Source organism: Trematomus bernacchii, unplaced genomic scaffold (assembly GCF_902827165.1).
Source record: "Trematomus bernacchii unplaced genomic scaffold, fTreBer1.1, whole genome shotgun sequence".
NCBI classification, from domain to species: domain Eukaryota; kingdom Metazoa; phylum Chordata; class Actinopteri; order Perciformes; family Nototheniidae; genus Trematomus; species Trematomus bernacchii.
The window spans coordinates 247,175-271,224 of NW_022987745.1; the positions used below are offsets into that span (position 1 = coordinate 247,175).

The 24,050-nt window shown below is 42.5% G+C and overlaps 1 protein-coding gene across 2 annotated transcripts in view; it reads right to left on the reverse strand.

Annotated features, from left to right (window-relative positions):
- LOC117496429 (atrial natriuretic peptide receptor 1-like) overlaps window positions 1–24,050 on the reverse strand; it is a 101,782-nt gene that overhangs the window by 55,389 nt on the left and 22,343 nt on the right. For both annotated transcript variants that reach the window (XM_034148094.1, XM_034148095.1), the window contains exons 3-5: window positions 16,835–17,016; window positions 14,920–15,033; window positions 14,199–14,334 (exon numbers count right to left, since the gene is read on the reverse strand). In XM_034148094.1, the coding sequence (XP_034003985.1) occupies window positions 14,199–14,334; window positions 14,920–15,033; window positions 16,835–17,016 (432 nt within the window). The remainder of the gene's footprint in view (window positions 1–14,198; window positions 14,335–14,919; window positions 15,034–16,834; window positions 17,017–24,050) is intronic.

The following is a 24,050-nucleotide window of genomic DNA, read 5'->3' on the forward strand; positions in this document are numbered from 1 at the left end:
CAAAGAGACACAGGGACTACAAAGAGACACAGGGACTACAAAGAGAGACCGAGGGACTACAAAGAGACACAGGGACTACAAAGAGACACAGGGACTACAAAGAGACACAGGGACTACAAAGAGAGACCGAGGGACTACAAAGAGACACAGGGACTACAAAGAGACACAGGGACTACAAAGAGACACAGGGACTACAAAGAGAGACTGAGGGACTACAAAGAGACACAAAAGGACTACAAAGAGAGACCGAGGGACTACAAAGAGACACAGGGACTACAAAGAGACACAGGGACTACAAAGAGAGACCGAGGGACTACAAAGAGACACAGGGACTACAAAGAGACACAGGGACTACAAAGAGACACAGGGACTACAAAGAGAGACTGAGGGACTACAAAGAGACACAAAAGGACTACAAAGAGACACAAAAGGACTACAAAGAGACACAGGGACTACAAAGAGACACAGGGACTACAAAGAGAGACAGAGGGACTACAAAGAGAGACCGAGGGACTACAAAGAGACACAAAAGGACTACAAAGAGAGACCGAGGGACTACAAAGAGACATAAAAGGACTACAAAGAGACACAAAAGGACTACAAAGAGACACAGGGACTACAAAGAGACACAGGGACTACAAAGAGAGACAGAGGGACTACAAAGAGAGACCGAGGGACTACAAAGAGACACAAAAGGACTACAAAGAGAGACCGAGGGACTACAAAGAGACATAAAAGGACTACAAAGAGACTGAGGGACTACAAAGAGACACAGGGACTACAAAGAGACACAGGGACTACAAAGAGACACAGGGACTACAAAGAGACACAGGGACTACAAAGAGAGACAAAGGGACTACAAAGAGACATAAAAGGACTACAAAGAGACATAAAAGGACTACAAAGAGACATAAAAGGACTACAAAGAGACACAAAAGGACTACAAAGAGAGACAGAGGGACTACAAAGAGACATAAAAGGACTACAAAGAGACATAAAAGGACTACAAAGAGAGACAGAGGGACTACAAAGAGAGACAAAGGGACTACAAAGAGAGACCGAGGGACTACAAAGAGAGACAGAGGGACTACAAAGAGAGACAAAAGGACTACAAAGAGAGACAGAGGGACTACAAAGAGACATAAAAGGACTACAAAGAGAGACAAAAGGACTACAAAGAGAGACAAAGGGACTACAAAGAGACATAAAAGGACTACAAAGAGAGACCGAGGGACTACAAAGAGAGACAGAGGGACTACAAAGAGAGACAAAAGGACTACAAAGAGACACAAAGGGACTACAAAGAGACACAAAGGGACTACAAAGAGAGACCGAGGGACTACAAAGAGAGACAAAAGGACTACAAAGAGACACAAAGGGACTACAAAGAGACACAAAGGGACTACAAAGAGAGACAGAGGGACTACAAAGAGAGACAAAGGGACTACAAAGAGAGACAAAGGGACTACAAAGAGAGACCGAGGGACTACAAAGAGAGACAGAGGGACTACAAAGAGACACAAAGGGACTACAAAGAGACACAAAGGGACTACAAAGAGAGACAAAGGGACTACAAAGAGACACAAAGGGACTACAAAGAGAGACCGAGGGACTACAAAGAGAGACAAAAGGACTACAAAGAGACACAAAGGGACTACAAAGAGACACAAAGGGACTACAAAGAGACACAAAGGGACTACAAAGAGACACAAAGGGACTACAAAGAGAGACCGAGGGACTACAAAGAGAGACAAAAGGACTACAAAGAGAGACAAAAGGACTACAAAGAGACACAAAAGGACTACAAAGAGACACAAAAGGACTACAAAGAGACACAAAAGGACTACAAAGAGAGACAAAGGGACTACAAAGAGAGACAAAAGGACTACAAAGAGAGACAAAGGGACTACAAAGAGACACAGGGACTACAAAGAGAGACAAAAGGACTACAAAGAGACACAAAAGGACTACAAAGAGAGACAGAGGGACTACAAAGAGAGACAGAGGGACTACAAAGAGAGACAAAAGGACTACAAAGAGAGACAAAAGGACTACAAAGAGACACAAAAGGACTACAAAGAGAGACAAAAGGACTACAAAGAGAGACAAAGGGACTACAAAGAGAGACACAGGGACTACAAAGAGAGACAAAAGGACTACAAAGAGACACAAAAGGACTACAAAGAGAGACAGAGGGACTACAAAGAGAGACAGAGGGACTACAAAGAGAGACACAGGGACTACAAAGAGAGACCGAGGGACTACAAAGAGAGACAGAGGGACTACAAAGAGAGACAAAAGGACTACAAAGAGAGACAAAAGGACTACAAAGAGACACAAAAGGACTACAAAGAGAGACAAAGGGACTACAAAGAGAGACAAAAGGACTACAAAGAGAGACAAAAGGACTACAAAGAGAGACCGAGGGACTACAAAGAGACACAAAGGGACTACAAAGAGAGACAAAGGGACTTAAAGTGGACCTATCATGCTATATTTTAATAATATAGTGTAGGGCCATACCTATATAAGGCATATTTATACTTTTTTTTTTTCAAAATACCAAACAGATCATGCATTTTAGCCATGCCTCATTTTGCTCAATTTGACATTTTTTAGCTCTGTTTTTGCAAGGGCAGATTCTGTGAGAACAGCACCATCTACTGGCCTGGCATATGTACTACAGCGTCTCCAGCGCTTTCGAACGGCAATGGCCGTGGCTGTCTCCTCCTGATTGGTGGAGTTGGCCCAATAGCCGTAGCGCCACCGTCCTGACGTCAGGACAGTGTTCAAATCTGGATCAGTTTTTATCAGATCCGTTGCAGCCCCTTTTTTAGAGATTTGGGTATGGAGGAAAATAGAGAGGGTTGTGTTTTCTGACACTTGGTGAGTTCCCTGGAACACCGGGGACACATATTCATGTAGAAAAGACGTACAAAAGTGCATTTTGCATGATAGGTCCCCTTTAAAAGAGACACAAAAGAGAGACAGAGGGACTACAAAGAGACACAAAAGGACATCAAAGAGACACAACATGACTAACAAGAGATGCAAAGTGACTAAGAGACAAAATAGGAGAAAAATAAATAACCACAAAAGACAGAAAAGGACTACAAAAAAGGACAACATGACTACAAAGAGACACAGAAAGACACATAAGGACTACAGAGAAAGAACAAATGATCAAGAGACAAAAAAGGACACACAGAACTGAAAGTAGGAGAACAATAAATGACCACAAAAGGACTGCAGACACACAAAAGGGCCACAGAGAGATAGTGTGTTCATCCTGATCTCCTGTCAGGTCAGTCACACAGCAGGATGATCTACGGCAGCCAGGAGGGGACATAAAGCAAAGCTAATCCAATGAGTCAGCTGCAGGTGTCCTCATCTCTGCAGACACACACCTGCTGCTCCTCTGACAGAGACTCTGCATCACACGTGTTCAAAGATTATGAAACACTACGGGCTGTTGGACGTATAGTGAGAATAGCAACACCACCTTTTAAAAGTCCTGCATTCGAAATCTTACTTCATTTGAAAATAACAAAAGTATTGGCATTTAAAAGTCCTCGTCCGTTTCAGACTCTCTCACACTATTTCAGAAGATACCACAGAACGGAACCTGCACTCACAAAGGGAATTAGTGACCTCAGACTCAACTCTGATGCAAATACAATCTCCATCCTTATCCTATTAGATCTCAGTGCAGCCTTTGATACTATTGATCACAACATCCTAATAAATCGACTTGAAAAGCGTATTGGTTTCTCTGGCTGCGTGTTGAACTGGATCCAAACATATATCAGAGGAAGGATGTTCTATATTAGTCCAGGAGGCCATACATCAGAGAAACATGAAAGCCGCTACGGGGTTGCACAAGGGAGCTGTTTAGGTCCATTACTCTTTTCTCTCTATATGTTACCGCTCGGCGACATCATCAGAGAGTATGGTATAGATTTCCACAGCTATGCGGATGATACACAATTGTACATATCCGCTGAACCAAATGATGCGACAGCCATAAACTCCATTACCAACTGCCTGACAGCAATAAACAAATGGATGAACGAAAACTTTCTTAAATTGAATGAGGACAAAACTGAAGTCAGACCGGTGGCTTTAACGTCATTGGTAATGAACATTTTTGAAAAGATTGTGAAAGGCCTTGTGATGTCAGTAGTAGGTGGTGAACTTGATCCACTCCAATGTGCGTATCAGGCAGGGAGAGGCGTATGGATGCAAAGCTTCTTATACTGCACAGCCTCCACAAACACCCTGAAAAGCCACAAGCCCATGCTAGGCTTTTGTTTGCTGACTTTTCTTCAGCATTGAACACAATGCAGCCGCATCTCCTGGTGGAGAGCCTGTCATGTCATTTTAAACGGTTTAGCACCAAGCCTGTTTTTCATGTTTCAGGCTCGAAAATGACATGCCCAAAACAAATGACTACAACTTAACTTCTAAAAGGGTTATATGAATAATCTCTTTTATCAAAGCAAGGTTACATCTGTGAGTTGGATGTAGAAGTGTCAGAATCAATATAAATGTTTTTTATTTTAAAGAAAATTCAGATTTTACATAGTAAAAAACTGTAAATTATAGTGTCCGTCCAAAATATATTTTATACTTATAGTGAGAACTACCCTTGGATGATGGGTTAGTAGACTAAAAGCTTTAGGAATCCAAAGTACAACATATAATAAGTACCCTGTATCAAGATTGATGCAAAACAAGTGACATTTGACCTTTTTAGAGAGGTTTAGCCAAAACCACCCCACCTCTGAGGTGATTTGGGTGAAAATGTTTTTTTTTCCATATCTCTGGCTCCCCTTGGTCGATTTTGATGGTTGACACCTCTTTCTGACCGTTAGAGCCAATAGAATCGAAGGCTAGCTACCTAGCTCCACATGTTCTGATGTACGCTTTCGTTTATAGCGTCGCAAATGTTTATCACTGAGTGTTGAGGTGTTTTTACACAGATTCTGTGTCTCCAGGTGATGCTAATCGATGGGTTGGCTGTGCATCTAGGATAAGTAATAAGGGAGTTATGAGTGAGTTTAGGTGCCGTTTTAGGTTACATTTTTTCGCTCGTGGATAATTCAGAGGCTGAGTGTTAGCATTGTGGTTTTTTTTTTGATTTTTTTTTTAAAAGATCAGTTAGCTGAGTTTCTTCCCGTTACATGGATATAAAACATTCATAGTTTATTAAATATTAAGATTCCTTAGACATTGTTTCCTGCAAATGACGCGTTTATCCGCCCTGTACCGGGGGGGCGGTGCGTAACAGGTTAAACTGCCCGATCAACTTGTTTTATGGATTTTAAACTTTCTAACTAATAGAGAGCAGAAGGTGTCTGTCAATGGACGCCTCTCTGACTCTGTCATCACTTCCACGGGCTCGCCTCAAGGATGCGTTCTTTCGCCCCTACTTTTTATAATGTACACTGATAAATGCAGGAGCATGCAAGACAACAGCTACCTGGTTAAATTCTCTGATGATACCGCCCTCTTGTCCGTCCTTAGCGGCTCAGAATCAGGCCACGAGTGTGCTCTACTGATTTTATTTGGTGTGATGACAGTTTCTGGATTTAAATGTCTCCAAAAACCCAGGAATTGATCATTGATTTTAGACGTCACCAGGATGTTCCTAAGGAGTGCATCATACACAATGACAAGGTAGAAATTGTCACATCATACAAATACTTGGGCACCCTTTTTGGTGACCACCTCAACTTTGATGTGAATACTGAGTGTATTGTGAAGCGGGGTCAACAGAGAATGCACCTTCTTCTCAAACTGAACTCTTTCTCTGTCAGGCCTTTCATTCTTTGTCGTTTTTACCAAGCATTCATTGAGAGCCTTATTTGTTGTTCTTTTATCTGCTGGTTCCATAGCCTTACACTGAAAGACAGGAGCAGCCTGAACAGCATTGTTAAAACCTGCTCTAAGATCAACGGCGTGAAACAGAGAGACTTAAATTCCTTCTGTAACCAACAGATTCTGTGGAAAGCAGAGAGCATCCTGAACTCTCCAGGTCATGTTCTTCACATTAATTTCGTCTGTTGCCATCAGGGCGAAGATATGCTCTCCCTGCTCAAAGGACTAATCGCTTTTCAAAGTCATTCATCCCTTCTGCTCTCAAACTTTTACATTCTTGAAAGGCTTTTAACTTGATTATTTATTTATGTATTTATTATTGTGATGCTATGAACTATTTATCGTGTAAATTGTAATGATCCACATCTGTGCTCCCGGGTGTATCTGTGTGTTTTCTTCCTGTATGTTCCTGCCTGTGTACATGCCATAAGCTGCTGCTCATAACCCATTGCCCCTTGCGGGATTAATAAAGTTGTTGATTGATTGAGTCCTACTTGTTGGCCCCAAATCAAAAAGAGAGATGCTAACAAATAATCTAGGAAGCTTAACCACTTGGATTAAACCGGAGGTGACAAGTCTCCGTGTCATCCTGGACTCAGATTTGAACTTCAACGCCCATTTAAACAAAGTGACCAAAATAGCTTTCTTTCATCTCAGAAACATAGCGAAGGTACGGCCATTCATAAATCAAAATGATGCAGAGAAGCTCATTCATGCTTTTATATCTAGCCGATAGACTACTGCAATGCACTATTCACTGGTCTCCCCAAGAAGACTGCTGAGAGACTCCAGCTCATTCAAAGCTCTGCAGCTAGACTACTGACTGATACCAAAAGGAGGGAACCCATGAGTCCTGTCTTAGCTACACTGGCTTCCTGTAACTTTCAGAATTGATTTGAAGGTGCTTCTCCTCACACACAAAGCTCTAAATGGACAAGGACCCAGCTACATTGCTGACTCTCTAATAAACGACACAGAACACTGCGATCATCAGATGCAGGTCTATTAGAGGTCACCGGAAAGAGTCCTAAGAAGATCGGTGATGCAGCCTTTGTAAACTACGCCCCAACAACATTAGGGAAGCCAATACGTTAGGCATTTTTAAAAGGCAGCTTAAAACCTATCTCTTTCCCAAAGCATTTGACTGACTATTATACTGCACTATTTCTCTGTTTTATTCCCCATGTTTTTATGTTTCATTATTTTATCCCACTTTATGCTCTTGCTGCTTGTTTTACGCTGCTTTTACGTCTTATTTCTTACTGATAAAGCACTTTGAACTGCAACCCCCTGTATGAAAGGTGCTATACAAATAAAGTTATTATTATTATTATTATTATTATTCTGCTTTTCGGGATGTTCCCTCTCCTGTAGTGTGTTCTATAGGTTTTAGTGCATGTCAATGGTCTGCAGAGGCTAACATCCCTGTGGTTCTTCCATATATATGCCGATAACCTTAAGTGTGATGACGATGCCGCTGATGAAGGATAAGGAGAAATGTTGCAGGACTTCAGTATTCATTCCCCCCCCTCTGTGTGTACATATATACATACATGTACAAATAATAACTACAAATGTACTAGATTAACAAAGTAAGAACAAATCTGTGTTTCTGCACTGAAACAATGTCAACTTTAATGAAGTGTATTATGTACACATTACGCATCATTGCATTCGTTAGTATTACGTTTAAATGAACAATAGAAGGTTCAACTTAATATTATTGCTTCCAACTAACCTGATATATAACATTCAACTTTAGTCAACGCTCTCAGTGTGCGTGCCGAGCTGAGTGTGTGTGTGTGTGTGTCCCCCCCCCCCCCCCCCGCTGTGACCGAGAGAAGGAGCTATACAAAGGGAACTGGGACGATTATCAGCGGAGATGCTCAGCGAGGCTTTGTGAGGAAAGAGATGGAGGAAGAGGAGGGGGGAGAGGAGGGAGGAGAGGAGGGGGAGGAAGAGGCTCTGCTTTCACTCAGATTACATTTCAGGAGCTATTTCTGGGAGGCTCTGCTCGGCCGTCTGACAGATCAGAAACAGGGCGAGGACAGAAAGACAGAAATGAGACGATGGAAAACGTAACGAGAAATGACCGGAGACGAAAGTTTATGTTGAGACGGCTGAGGAAGAGGAGGAGGAGGAGGCTGAGGAGGGTCTGCATAACCCATCAATCAATTACTGAAATATAATAACACAAATGTCAGAAAACAGAGAAAGGTGTCCAGTCCTGTTGCTCAAGATGTCTTCATGAGTCTGCTTTTATTACCTTCAAACCAAAGCGTTAGAAAGAGCGAGACAGAAATGAGACGAAGAGACGAGATGGAAAACGTGACGGGAAATAAAGGAGAGGAGGAAGTGAGATGTGAAAGCTGCTGCACCGATTCTCCCCAAATGGTTGTTTACCGTTGTCTTTTTTAATCAAATCAAATAGTGATCTGTTTCCTAAACAGTTACTTTGGTTCGTGTATTTTAATATATTTGAATATGAATGAAACACATAACGATTGACTCTCTTCACAAAAATCGTTTTGAATGCACAGAAAACAGATTTAAGAGGCACTGTTTGGCTTTCTGCCGTTTCCCCTTCCCTATGGGGTTAGTGCATGTCAATGGTCTGCAGACGCTCAAATCCTGTTCCCACCCCCCCTGCCTGAAACGCCTCCGTTACACTCCTTTGTTTACTTCCTGAACATGATGACATCACTTTGGAATACTCGTGCTCCTATTGGCTAGCACTCCAACACATTGTACGTGATAGGCTAAGGGGCGGGACATCTCTAAGCAGGTTGACCAATCACAACAGAGCCGGGCCAGCTAACCAATCAGAGCAGACTGGGCTCTGGTTTCAGACAGAGGGTGAAAAGAGGTCCTGCAGCACAGGCAGTATGAGAGATAGAGAGCTTTTTGAACATTAAAGCGTGTAAGAAATTAATTATGTACTTAAAGGTAGGGTAGGTAAGTTTGAGAAACCGGCTCGAGATCGCTAGAATTTGAAAATACACAACCGGAGAAAATCTGCCACTTCCTTACAGAGCCCCTCCTCCAACACACACGAACGCGCACATGACCAATGAGGGCACGAGATAAGTTTGTGCACAGATGGAAGGCTGACAGGCAGGTAGGCCATCCAGTTATTTTAGCCGGGCCAGTTATGATTGGTCGTGCTTTTTACAGTACTACAGCTTCCACAGATGACATTTTTTTATGGATTTTTTGTCAAAGCACTTCAGATATTCATTGCTATCGGGATGTTAAGAGCATTCCATGGAATATAACAAAAAGTGTATCTCGACCCGGTTTCTCAAACTTACCTACCCCACCTTTAATGTTTATTCATGTCCGACACTACTCTGTAATGTTCCTCTTTTATTCTATTTCATCTTGTTTTAATTATCTTGGCTTTTTTATGTGTTTTTCGTCTTACTGCTTTAAAGCACTTTGAAATGCACTGTTGTTAAAAAATGTGATGTATAAATAAACCTCGCCCAGACATATTTCTACTTTGCAAATAAAAGTCACAGATCAGTCAGCGTCCTCCTCCTCCAGCCCGACGACCCTTGATGACCTCTGACCCTTCCAAATAAAAGAGAGTGAGAGTGTGTGTGTTTTTATATATGTGTGTGTGGTTTGTGTGTTTTGGAGTAAAAGCCGCTGGAGTCTCGTGTCATCCATCACCGGGATCTGCAGGGTGACGTACAGAAACTTCCTCCGGACCAACAAAAACAAACGCTGCTCTAAACAATCAATCTAAAACGCAACAGCTGGAAGAAGGACTCGGATATTAAGAGTAGTAATACCTCCGTGTAGAAATACTTATATAAACCATGATAGCTAATTCAAGTAGAAGATAATACAATGACTGTTACTGCAGATTCAGAGACTTTCAGAAGTGTAAAAAAGGGTCATTCTGTACAATGAGTACTTTTACTTTCCTCCTTTAAGTACACTACGGTGAAAATACTTTTGTACTTTTACTTAAATTCAGGAATTTTAGGGTTACATCTTCAGCGACTTCACAACACATGCAGCATTTAGAGAACATTCAGCAACTTGAGGAGACATGCGCAGCGTTTACTAAAAGCTGCAAATACAAAACGCTGCAGAAGCTCAAAACACAACGGAGACCAGGGGACACTAAAGAGTGACGCACACAGCTGGGAGACCAGGGGACACTAAAGAGTGACGCACACAGCTGGGAGACCAGGGGACACTAAAGAGTGACGCACACAGCTGGGAGACCAGGGGACACTAAAGAGTGACGCACACAGCTGGGAGACCAGGGGACACTAAAGAGTGACGCACACAGCTGGGAGACCAGGGGACACTAAAGAGTGACGCACACAGCTGGGAGACCAGGGGACACTAAAGAGTGACGCACACAGCTGGGAGACCAGGGGACACTAAAGAGTGACGCACACAGCTGGGAGACCAGGGGACACTAAAGAGTGACGCACACAGCTGGGAGACCAGGGGACACTAAAGAGTGACGCACACAGCTGGGAGACCAGGGGACACTAAAGAGTGACGCACACAGCTGGGAGACCAGGGGACACTAAAGAGTGACGCACACAGCTGGAGACCAGGGGACACTAAAGAGTGACGCACACAGCTGGAGACCAGGGGACACTAAAGAGTGACGCACACAGCTGGAGACCAGGGGACACTAAAGAGTGACGCACACAGCTGGGAGACCAGGGGACACTAAAGAGTGACGCACACAGCCGGGAGACCAGGGGACACTAAAGAGTGACGCACACAGCTGGAGACCAGGGGACACTAGATGGGCCTGTGAGTCCTGCCAGGTTCAATACAGATATTGAAATACGTGCAGAGCATTCAGATCGTCCTGTAGGAACCCGCAGCCTGTTTGTGTTTCATCATGAAACGTTCCAGAGAAACGTTGAGAGAAATCACCAGCGGGGAGGAAGTGTTGCACGACACCGGATCGCTCCAACCTCTCTGGCCTCATGTGGGGATTTTATTGTGAAAGAGGGATAAAAGGTCAAACTAAATGGAGGGAATCATTTGTTCAAAGAAGCAGAGATCAAGACTGTGTTTGGTTTGTGTGTTTTATGAATGAGACGCGGTGATGGACGAGGCTTTCCTGCTGGTCTGAGGAGATGAACGCATGCTGCTGGACGTAGAACTAAAGGCTCAACGCCCACAGACCTGCCAAAAGGTTCTGCAATAATGAAAGATGTTAATGCCTCCCTGCTGCTGCTGCAAACAAGCACTATTTCCTAACACACACACACACACACACACACACACACACACACACACACACACACACACACACACACACACACACACACACACACACACACACACACACACACACACACACACACACACACACACACACACACACACACGTTTAATAACCCTCCTCTGAATGAGGTTGACCTCGGTGTCAGGAGACTTTTGATTGGTGTCACATTTCTCAGGTGTCTCTCATCCTGCAGGGACGCTCTTCAGATGTCCTCCTGCTGAAACCTGCGGCTGTTTAAAGGTCTCCTATTATACTATTTTCAGGCATATTTTATAGGTCTCAGATATATAAAAAATACAAAGGGCGATATCTAAACAAAACATGTCTGAAGTGTTTTGCTCAAAATATCAAACAGATCATCAATTCTAGCCTCAAACCCCTCTATTTCAGCTGTTACTAAAGTGCTGATTCTGGGTCCTTAGCTTTAAAAAAAAATGTTGATTAAACTCCATATCATGTTCCAAACCACATCAAGGATTATTTCTGAAACAGTATGGAGCTCAAACTCTTTTTCTCTCTCAGGTTTACCACAAGGTCAGTACCTTTTGATTTCCTGCTTCTTTACACATACTCTCTCCAGTACAGGTTAGCTCTGAGTGTTAGCATGCTAATGTAAACACTGACCATATTACGTCCAGAACACGTCTCATTGTTTCTGACAGCAACGTTTCTGATTGGCCCGTGGGTCTAAAGCCCGCCCACATTTTAGATATTAAAGCTCCCATGTCATGCTTTTCCGGTTATTACCCGTCCCCTTGTGTGTTATGAAGGTTTTTATGCATGTAAACGGTGTGCAGAGTCAAAACCCTCAAAGTACACCCTGTAGCGAGTAAAACTCTAACACAGAAAATACCTCCCCAAAACGCCTCGTTGGAGATACGTCACTGCCCATTTGATTCTTCCGGGTACCGCATGATGTCATGCGGTACCCGGAACGAAATGGACCAATCCCGAAGAGCTATGGCCACACCAGCAGCGGCGTGTTCCTCCTCCAGAGGTTCGAAGAACCGGCATTTCACAGACGAAAGCTTCCAAAACATTGCCCAGTTTGAGGCCGGATATGCACAGCTTGTTTGGACCGTTTGGAGCAGGGGAAGATCTGGGTATACAACCTGTAAGTTTGCATTGTTATTTGTGTATTTATCAAACAAGACTGTTTAAATGTGTAAACTGTGTTGGACTGCTAAGCCATTGACACAGTGCTAACTGTGCTAACTAAGTTGCTAGAGTTTCCATATATCAACTCTAATATCAGCAGATGGCCTTGCATACATGTATCTCATAGCAGGAGAATGTCTGCATTCACACACAAAATACCTATTGACAGTATACTCCGGGTGATTTGCCGGTCAGTCGCGAAACGTAATTACATTATAGCTGGCGTAGCGATCTAACACACGGAGCTAGAGCTAGTTTTGGTCAGAAAAACATTTTTGTGATGCTACGTTGCTAGCGTTTAAATATATCAACTACCATGTCAGCAGATGGCCTTACATGTTTGTCATGGCAGGAGAATGTCTGCAGTCACACACACGGAATACTCATACAGTATACTGTACTGTGATTTACCGTACATTGTGACCGTACATATACTGCATGTAGCTAACGAGGCTAGCTGTATGCTAGCGCAAAACAATGTATTCATGCAAGTTACATTGTATGGTAGCAGAATACCCGTATACGATTGCAATTATAAACACGTTATTGCTAGCCTAATATGAACCACTAGCTTTTGTTCATAGTAGTTTTATTACACTGCATTATAGTTGCCTTTCCTCCAAGCTAACGTTCATATCGTGTTAGCTACCAAGGTAAACAAAGCTAGGTTAGCATATTAGCAGGCAAGCTGTTCATTACACAACTACTACTAACGAATCTAAAACAACTAAGTTTCTCTAATATTTTGTGATTTGCATTTGATTTCGTCCAGCCAGATCCTGGCGGACAATCCATGACGGGGAAGGGATTCTACTACTACTGAGGCGTCGTGCTAAAAGGCACCGCACCGACTGTGCGCAGGCAAGATGCGAGGAGGAGGAATGGATGATATACCGTGTATATATGTATATTTATGTTCATTTTGTACATTTCTAAAAATAAAGTTTAATGGAAATACTTAGTAGGCCTATCCTTTCTTCCCTGAATTCATATAGCAAACCATGATTTGATTTCTCATCAAACAGTAGTAGTTTATAACGGGTAAAAATAACTTACTCTTTGTTATGAGAGTAGCTCATAGGCCACAACGGAAAGACAAGGAGACATACACGAGTTTACAAAACCACGGCACATTTATTGTGGTAAATGCAGAGACAGGTGGTTGAGAGGATCGCAGAGTTAGTCTTCCTGCAGCCGCTTTGGAGAGAGACTGTGTCCGGAGGTGTCCGTGATCGTGCTGATTAGCCTCTTCAGCTCCACCCCATCGTAAGACAAAGGCCCTGGGGCCGTCACACTCTTCTATAACAACAGTTAAAAATATATATGTATATAAAATATACCGCTGTACCGACGCCATGATAAGACTGATGTTACGCTGAGAGCAGCCGGGAAAAGCACTGACATGGGCGCAGCCTCTCTGGTGGTTGACTAATCAGAACGAGTGGCCGAGCTGACCAATCGGAGCACACTAGGCTCACAGGGAGGGGGGGGGCAAGAGCTCCAACGAGTCGTTTAGTGGAGAAAGTGAATACTGCTGAATACACATGCTTGACAGAGATGCTGTATGCGAAACCAATGTGAGTTTGGAAAATTGCACAGTATAAATCTATTTTAGTATACCTCAACAATGTAATTATGATCAGTGGAAATGGCCATGACATGGGCCCTTTAAGTCATATCGGACGCAAATCTGGATCAGCTCCGTTGTTCCCCTGTTGTTAGAGATGACACTTTGTGAGTCTCCTGACACACCGGGGACACACCGGGGACACACCGGGGACACATGGTGATGTATAAAGGACATAAAAAAGTGCATTTTGCACGATAGGAGTCCTTTAAATAACTCTACATTAGCTCTTCGTAACCGAAACACTGAAAAAGCACTGACCGTGAAACGTTCGGTTCCACATCCTCTGGGTGACGACCTTCCCTGCCGGCCGGCCGGCGGACAGCGACATCGTCTCGTTCAGAGCGTGTGTGTAGAGCATCAGACCGTCGTAAAACCCCCCCGCTATTATGTTCATCTGCAAGAGAAAAACAAAAAAACACTGGTAAACAAACTAAGATACAAAATATGTTCCTATGGATCACTTCACAGTATTTATGTTTAACTATTTCTATTTTATATATTGAGTTGTCTCCTGCTAGTTACTTGAACCAATATCTTAGGTATGTATATATACCGTGTATATATACATACATACATATATACAGTATATGTTTTACAGAAAAGTACATTATAATTGTCATGTGACGATTGGTTGTGTTTGCTGCCACCTGTTTGTTTCCTTTGTCCTGTTTTTCCACATAGTATCGTAATATTTTAGTGTGTGTGTGTGTGTGTGTGTGTGTGTGTGTGTGTGTGTGTGTGTGCGTGTGCGTGTGTGTCTGTGTTTGTGTGTGTGTGTGTGTGTGTGTGTGTGTGTGTGGGCCGTGCAGCTGCAGTGACAACAGTAATTACACATTTGCATAACAATGTCTGTTTTCATCTCTACGTCGTTAAAATCTTCCAGTGTGAGATTATCAGGTGCAATTTGATTAATCATTTCATTTCCTCTTGTTATATTTAATACACACATACACATACACACACACACACACACACACACCAGTGAGTCCTCGATGGTGTAGTTGAACATTTCCATGGCGTCTATCTTCAGGTTCTTCACGAACTCTCGGTACTCGGGGTTCTGCGGCTCGCGGTACGTCAGGATCTTCACGTTCTGCACACAGGAAGTCACGCAGTATAAAACACACACGTCATAAATATGTAATAACTGCACTACATACATAAACATAATAAACCAGGCTTTATTAAAAAATAGTTTCCTCATGGTCTTGGATTAAAATAAATGTAATCCATCACAAATACAAGTTACCTAATCTGAGAATCAAAATGTGTGTGTGAGAGAAACTCCCTCTGGAGGGAACACAGGGATTTCAGCCTCTGCAGACCATTTACATGCACTAAAACCTATAACACTACAGGGATGGGAAAACCCAGAAAAAAAACACTAAAAGTCCAAATAAAGAATTTCCAAAGTGGACCACGGCTGCTCACAGACTCAAGGTGTGAAGTTAAAGTTTATTGATGATACTTGATGCTATTAATCTGGATCTGTCAAGACACACACACAGACACACACACAGACACACACAACACACACACACACACACACACACACACACACAACACACACACACACACACACACACACACACACACACACACAACACACACACACACACACACACACACACACACACACACACAACACACACACACACACACACACACACACACACACACACACACACACACACACACACACACACACACTGTCTCCTTAAGTGTTTCTGCACGTCTCTCTGAATTCCTCTCCGGTGAGGAGCTGTTGTCTCTGTAAACACGCCGTGTTGTTTCAGAGCAGCTGCTCGGCTGTCAGTAGTCCTGGAGACGCACTTCATTTTACTCCATTAAAACAAACCGGAGACAGGAGGAGATCTTCCCCGGGATAATTACTTTATTTTCCTTTCAATTGTTCAATATTCATTTTCCACAGTAAAAGACTACGGTGGCTCACAGGTGCAAACACGCCAAAACTCTTCCATCAGGAGAAACTCGCTGCAGCTTCAGAAAGGATTCAGATATAAAAACACAAATGTTCCACATGAAGAAACATCTTCATCAACTTGACAACACCTGCAGCATTTAGAGAACATTCAGCAACTTGAGGAGACATGCAGCGTTTACTAAAAGCTGCAGAAACCAAACGCTGAAGAAGCTCAAACACAACGGAGACCAGGGGACACTAAAGAGTGACGCACACAGCTGGGAGACCAGGGGACACTAAAGAGTGACGCACACAGCTGGAGACCAGGGGACACTAAAGAGTGACGCACACAGCTGGAGACCAGGGTACACTAAAGAGTAACGCACACATGAGAGACCAGGGGACACTAAAGAGTGACGCACACAGCTGGGAGACCAGGGGACATTAAAAAGTGACGCACACAGCTGGGAGACTAGGGGACACTAAAGAGTGACGCACACAGCTGGGAGACCAGGGGACACTAAAGAGTGACGCGCACAGCTGGGAGACCAGGGGACACTAAAGAGTGACGCACACAGCTGGGAGACCAGGGGACATTAAAAAGTGACGCACACAGCTGGGAGACCAGGGGACATTAAAAAGTGACGCACACAGCTGGGAGACCAGGGGACACTAAAAAGTGACGCACACAGCTGGGACGGGGCGCTTGGTGGCGTTCAGGATCATAAAGCTGAACAACTGTCTCTGTTGTTGGAAACTTACCTAAAATGTTTGATGGTCTTATTTTAACAATGTGATCACATGACTCCTTCTGATGTCACTGCAGATCTGCTGTAAGCTAGCTAGCTAACGTAGCTAACCTAGTCATTTCAGATATACTTACAAACACTGACAGTTATGAGACAGACTGACTGAGTACTTCTCCCACCTGTGCAGATTTTATTGGTGTTTCTGAAGTAGCCATGGTTACCTGGAAGGCGTCCCTGGCGACGGCGTCGTCCTTGTCTCCGCGCCACCACGGCTCTCCGTGCTTCAGGCTGCCTGCGAACACGTCGATGAAGAAGAAGACGTACTGCTCGTGAGGAAGGTCCGCACGCCGAAACTCCACCATCAACTTCCGGAAGATGTCGGGCAGGCAGCAGACAAACATCACTGAGAGAGAGAAAGAGAGACGGTAACGCATGTTTGATCTAGAACAGGGGGGTCCAAACTTTTTTTCACGAAGGCCACATAATATTCGAAGGGCTGGGCCACTCACTAGAGGTATATCGCCTCATAAGTTAAGTTATAAGTTTGCAAAATCAATCAAAAGATACTTGAATCTGCTTTAAAGTGGACCTATCATGCTATATTTGAATAATATATTGTAGGGCCATACCTATACAAAACATGTCTGTGACGGGTTTTTTTCAAAATACCAAACAGATCACCCGTTGTAGCCATGCCTCATACTGCTCAAACCCCTCTTTTGCAGCCCTGTTAGAGAAACGCGGATCTTGGGTCCTTAGCTTGAAAAAGATTAATACGAGGAGGCAGAGCTAATGCCTGATCAGAATTCTACCGGAGATAAAGTTAAATTCGGTTGTGATATTTCGCCATCCTGTTTAAACCACATCAAGGATTATTTCTGAAACAGTATGGAGCTCAAATGCTTTTTCTCTCTCAGGTTTATCACAAGGTGAGTTCCTTTTTTTATTTCCTGCTTTTTAAACACATGTGCTCTCCAGTACAGGTTAGCTCTGAGTGTTAGCGAGGCTTGCTAATGTAAACAAAGACGTCCAAAACACGTCAGGCATTGTTTCTGATAGCAACTTTCTGTGGGTCCGCCGATTCTACGTCAGATCGGATGGAATCTGTATCCGCTCGTTGTACACCCGTTTTTAAAAGATTTGGGTATGGAGGAAAAGAGAGAGGGTTTTATTTTCTGACGCTGCGTGAGTTCCCCGACGCACCGGGGACACATTTATGTATAAAAGACATCACAAAGTGCATTTTGCATGATAGGTCCCCTTTAAGAAAAATAAAGATCCTACATCCCAGCTCTAAAGAGAGTTTCATTTAATTTGTTGGCAGCTCATCCCTAACAGAAGCCTCAGATTGATTGTCGTGGTTTATTTCAAGCTTGGGCTTTTTTCTTATCGACTTAGATTTGTTAGAACATATTTTCAAATGTAATTGACTGAATTGATTGTAAAGTGGTCTTATTAACACATGAACACTACTGAGTAATATATGTTTACAGATATATTTAATAAGTACAACACAAGAAAAGCTCAAGTTTCAGTTGTGGGCCGTATTCCATTATACTTTTTGAATTTGCTGAGGGCCGAATCAAAATGTAGTTTAGGTCACTGCAGTGAAAGGTACCAAAGACTTTGAAGAAGGTGTGATAATAAGAATAATATACAATGAAGTAAATAATGATCCCTCTCGGTAAAAATAGACTAAATAAATAAATATATTAAAACAATAAAATAAGTGAATAAAACATAAGAATAAAAAGATAAAATAAATAAAAAACCTATAGAATAAATTAATAAAACAAAATACAAATAAATAATAATAAAGATTTAAAGACCAATTAAAAGGGGGTGTCACTAATAAAAATGCTCATTTAAAAAGATGTGATTTGAGTTTCAAAATGTCCACTTCTTCAATCAGACCTCGAAATAAAGATCCACTCAGGAGGAAAAAGGTCTGCGAGTCCTCGGTGTGTGAACGGATGCTTTTCAGCCCAAAAATCAATAACAACACAGAGGGACTCAGACAGCTGCCCATTGATTACAGTGTGTGTGTGTGTGTGTGTGTGTGTGTGTGTGTGTGTGTGTGTGTGTGTGTGTGTGTGTGTGTGTGTGTGTGTGTGTGTGTGTGTGTGTGTGTGTGTGTGTGTCTGTCAGCTGTTGTGGTTACACTGAGAGAAATCCATTAAGCCTCGTCTCCATGGAGACTCAACATGAGACTGATGGAGATCTGTAAGAAGACACCATGAGGCTCTAATGATACTTTATTTATTTTAAAATATACTCTAACTTTAAATAAAGTAATTGAATGCTTTGACTGTGACTTATACCTGTTCTCCATGAATTCACTTGTGCAGTACCGGTTGTTTTACTCTGGTGGTAATGTGTCAGCCTGAGTGGAGATTGATTATTACATTGTACTCTAAACACGATGCTATGAAATGAAAAGAAAGACTGGATTTCTATGGCAAATCAATCAATACAAATAAAGTTAAAACAGTAATAATGATAATAATAACAATGCCTCTACAGTGTGATATCAGTACGTTTTCTAAGTCAGTAAAGCCTCTAAACTTCCTCCACCACTGGTTTTGTTATTATTAGCTCAGTTTCTCGGTGTCGGAGTTCAGGAAGTCTCCAGTGAAGACATTCCTCCAGCCTGCCGTTCCTGTCCCACCGCCTCCTTTGTTTCAGGACTTAATGACCTCTGCGCAGGAACGGTGAAGAAACCACAGAATCCACAGAAACCACAGAAACCACAGAAACGAATCCACGCGGGCACGAAGAGATTCTTTCAGACTGAAACTGAGCTCAGAGCTGCAGACGGGAGTTCATTTCCTCTCTCGATCCAGAAATACTGATCTGAAATACTCCATCCCTCCGACTCATTTCTTTACTAAACTTTATTCCACATATCGTCCGCACTGCTTCGATCCTGACGATATTAAACGTAAGCAGACCTTCACTGCAGTAAAAGTTATACCGTTGGCTAGTTTAATATATATTCTACGAGATCATCGTATGTTTGTAGTTCTGTCCTGTTTGAACCAGGTGTCTCAAAACAAGTCCTATTTTACTCATTATTTGGACATTTTTCACTAATATATTTGTTACGTATTTTATTGACATTTCTTTTCCAATTTTTACTTACATTGTTCACACACTTTTTGGGTAGAACATTTTACATATTTGTCCAATATTAATCATCTTATTAATATGTTTTTCTATGTATTCTTTCAGATATTTCTATAATAATTTATTTAAAAATGTTCTGCTGTAGATGTTTTTGTATACTGTTGACTCAAATCATTTCTGTCATACATTTTCAGACACTTCTCTTGTTTTTAGGACATATAGTTAGATATTTTCTACGTCATTTTCTGAAGCAATCTTCTGGCATTTTTCGAGTATTTCCCATTTGCATATTTTCCAGATATTTTCCAGCCTGTCCCTGCTGTCTACGGCAGACCTTTCACTCCTTTATAAACTTGTTTTTCATGATGAAGAGTTCAGAGGTCAGCCTGCAGACACGACCTTGAAACCAGGAAGAGCTGAAGGTCATGCAGGAGGAGCATCAAACCCCCCCCCCCCCCCCCCCCCCCCACGACTTCCTGCCTCCCAGATGAAAAGAGAGCAGCTTCCCCTCACACTGCGACAGGAGATGAAAGGGTTCAGATTCAGAGGTGATACCGACAGATACATAAAACAACAACGTGCGCCTGAACGCCACACAGATGCTAATGGAGCTCCACAGGAGGTGTATCCATATATTCACATCTCACACTGCACTGTGACTTTTACTCATGTACCTTTGTTATTCATGTTTTATTATCGTTGCTTTTTAATGAGTGTTTTTAAATGCTATTTTTTATTATGTTTCTTAATGTCTTTCATTTTGGTAAAGCGCTTTGAATGGCCTTGTTTTGAAAGGTGCTTTATAAATAAACTTGCCTTGCCTTACCCCACCTCTTTGTCTCGTGTACCCCACCTCTTTATCTCGTGTACCTCTTTATCTCGTGTACCTCTTTATCTCGTGTACCTCTTTATCTCGTGTACCTCTTTATCTCGTGTACCTCTTTATCTCGTGTACCTCTTTATCTCGTGTACCTCTTTATCTCGTGTACCTCTTTATCTCGTGTACCTCTTTGTCTCGTGTACCCCACCTCTTTGTCTCTGTGATGATCTGTGAAGATTTGCCTAGATTGACTCTTTATTAAACCCTTTGACATTGTATTCAACACTTTTTTTTCTACACTCCCGGCATGTTGGGGTCTCTGCAGCCGCTGCAGCTAGGCTTTTTTCACAGAATTTCCATGGACTTCGCCCTAAAGAAATATGGAAATACATTTAGGAGAACCCGAGGGGTTCTTGAGGGGATTGCAGGGGGTCGGTGGAAAGGAGAAGTAGGGATTTTAATTTATTTCAACAACAAAAAACATTTTTAAATGCATTTTCATACGCGTGGTGTGTGCGCTTCAGCGTCCGCGAGTTACAGTCCCTATAGGGATGGCAGAGTTGTCTATTGCCACTTAAATATCGTCCACAGAGTGAAGAAAAGGCTTAAAACCGTAGAGAAAAACGTCATTAACACGTAACTGCTTCTCTCATTTAGACCTGAGATCTTCATATCATTAAAAATCACAAAATGAATCCACACTTTTTAATCCAGGGGTCGAGGGAGACGGGGAAGCGAAAGACGTTGCTCTTCTCTTCTTAATCTCAGTTGGGTAGCTTCTCCTTCATCTCGTAAATCTCTGAAGTCTTACTGCGGCGCCTCAGCTCTGCCATTTACTCTCACAGACAGGAGATATGCAACGATGCTAAAATAAATTATAATGGCAAAGAAACAAGATATAAAGTGTACTCTCTTTTTCCGCCTGCCATTAGTCACTCGTCCCGAATGTTGCATAATTATGTGAATGAGCACGGCTCCATTATTTCCTCACTACGACAGGCTCTTAGTGATCTCTAATTGGCACACACACACACACACACACACACACACACACACACACACACACACACACACACACACACACACACACACACACACACACACACACACACACACACACACACACACACACACACACACACACACACACACACACCACACACACACACCACACACACACACACACACACACACACACACACACACAACATTTTCAATTATGTGTTCATTTAAATACTTTTATTTGCACTTCTTATGTTAATATAAATATTTTCACTATATCTTATAACTTCTCATGTTTATATGACTCCTTTTATTCTATTTAATTGCACAATATTACTTTAATTATTAGGATTATATCATTTTTTTAATAATATACATTTTTATTTTATTCAACATTTAACATTTCCTTTTTTTTTACGTTTATATTAATTATTTGATTTTATCTTTGTATATATTTTTTATTCCAAAATGGAGCAAATGTCATGAAACCAGATTTCCCCCGGGGTTAAATTAATCATTTTGATTCTGATTTGAAAACAATGAGACCAGTGACGGAGCTGTGTGTCTGCCGGGTCACAACCTCGCTCTGCAGGAGGGAAAACCTCTGGGAAAACCTCTGGGAAAACCTCTGGGAAAACCTCTGGGAAAACCTCTGGGAAAACCTCTGGGAAAACCTCTGGGAAAACCTCTGGGAAAACCTCTGGGAAAACCTGCCGTTGTGTCAGAGCGAGACTTCATTTTCTGTCCTCCCACGGAGGGTACTCACACACACAAAGCCGTGGCAGCACATCACTCCCACCCTCATCCACCTACACTGGTTGCCGGTCAAGTCCCGAATATCCTACAAAGTACTCCTCCTTACTTACAAGTCCCTCCATGCCCTTGCCCCCCAGTACCTATCGGACATCCTTCACCCACATGCCCCACCCCGGAACCTGCGGTCCTCAGACTCTGGCCTGCTTACCACCCCCCCCGCACCAAACTGCGAACCTTCGGGGACAGAGCCTACAGTGTGGCAGCCCCCACCCTCTGGAACGCTCTCCCTGCGGAGATTCACAACATCCCCACACTCAACGCCTTCAAAAGGGCCCTCAAGTCCCATCTGTTTGCCAAGGCTTTCGGCCCCTCATCGATCTGTTGTTTTGTCTGTCTGACTTTTGTTTTGTTATGTTTGTTTTTGCCCTATTACTGTAAAGCGACCTTGGGTCCCTTGAAAGGCGCTATATAAATGCAAGCTATTATTATTATTATTACAGAAAGCTCAGCGAGAAGCCAAGAGGACTCGAGCCAACGCACAAAGCGTGACGGTGAAAACATCAAATGTATACGTCCTGCAAACCTCATCTGCTTTCTCTTTATCTGCTTCATCCCTCGGGCGCCACACAGAAAGCCTCTAGAAGAAATTAAAATTACTACGCTGTGGAATTGTTGCAGGAATATTATAAACTAACAAAAATAAAACATTGCTTTTCAAACAATCCCTTCAGATGTGATTCAACATGATTGGAATGTGAGTTCAGGCTGTTGCATTAATGTTTCACAATAGGACCAAAAAAAAGAAAGGACATTTTAAGAAACTGCATAATGACTCACAAGCCAATATGACTATATTAGGCGTGTTTCTGGTCTTCATAATGTGGTGTTTATGAAGTACAGCAGCATTGGAATGACCAGGGGATTCAGGCCTCTCAGTTCAATTACTGGTGTGTGAGAAAATACTCAAAGTGTGGAAATCCTTAAGATAAAATGGGATTTGGATCCACGTCGGGAAATTCATAAGCTCCCGAGAATGATATAGCGATTAAAAAAGGGGTCCATCTTTACAAGCAAACACATTAATGACTCTGAAACAACAATCCAACATGTTCTGCATTATAGTTTTGACTCCGGGCTCTTTAAGTATGTTTGGCTGCTAACACTATGGTGCAGGGAGGACTTCTTTCCAGGTATTGCAAAGACTCCATCGAGAAAACCTAAAGGGACGTTTAGTCATCTCATTTAGACACTTGTTTGAAACCACCATTCTTCAATGTACTGACGTATTTGATGTTGTAGAACTAAACATCCCTTCAGCTTGAGTTAACCACAGACCTTATTTCAGGCTAACAAAACATTGAATTCCAGACCAGGGGACAGGAAGTGATGAAATGCTGACTCATTTCCACGCTTTAGGACTTATTCCTGCACTGCTCTGTAGCTTGACCTCTCACCTCAAGATATCTGATTACAAATGAAGTGTTATTGATCAGGTGTCCTCCTGGCAGACAGGCCCTCTCTGTGCTAATCACATGCAGTTCTGTGCATGCAGTATAAGTGTGTTATTTTTGCCTATTCTAAAGTATTGTATTATTCCTGCATGCTGAAGTCCCTAAAATGACTTTGAATTGCAAAAAAAGGGGTAAGACTGGAAACAAAAATATGGATTTATAGGCGTTATCCGACTCAGGACATCAGTGTCTCTAAAATCCTGTTTTCATCATTTCCAAACT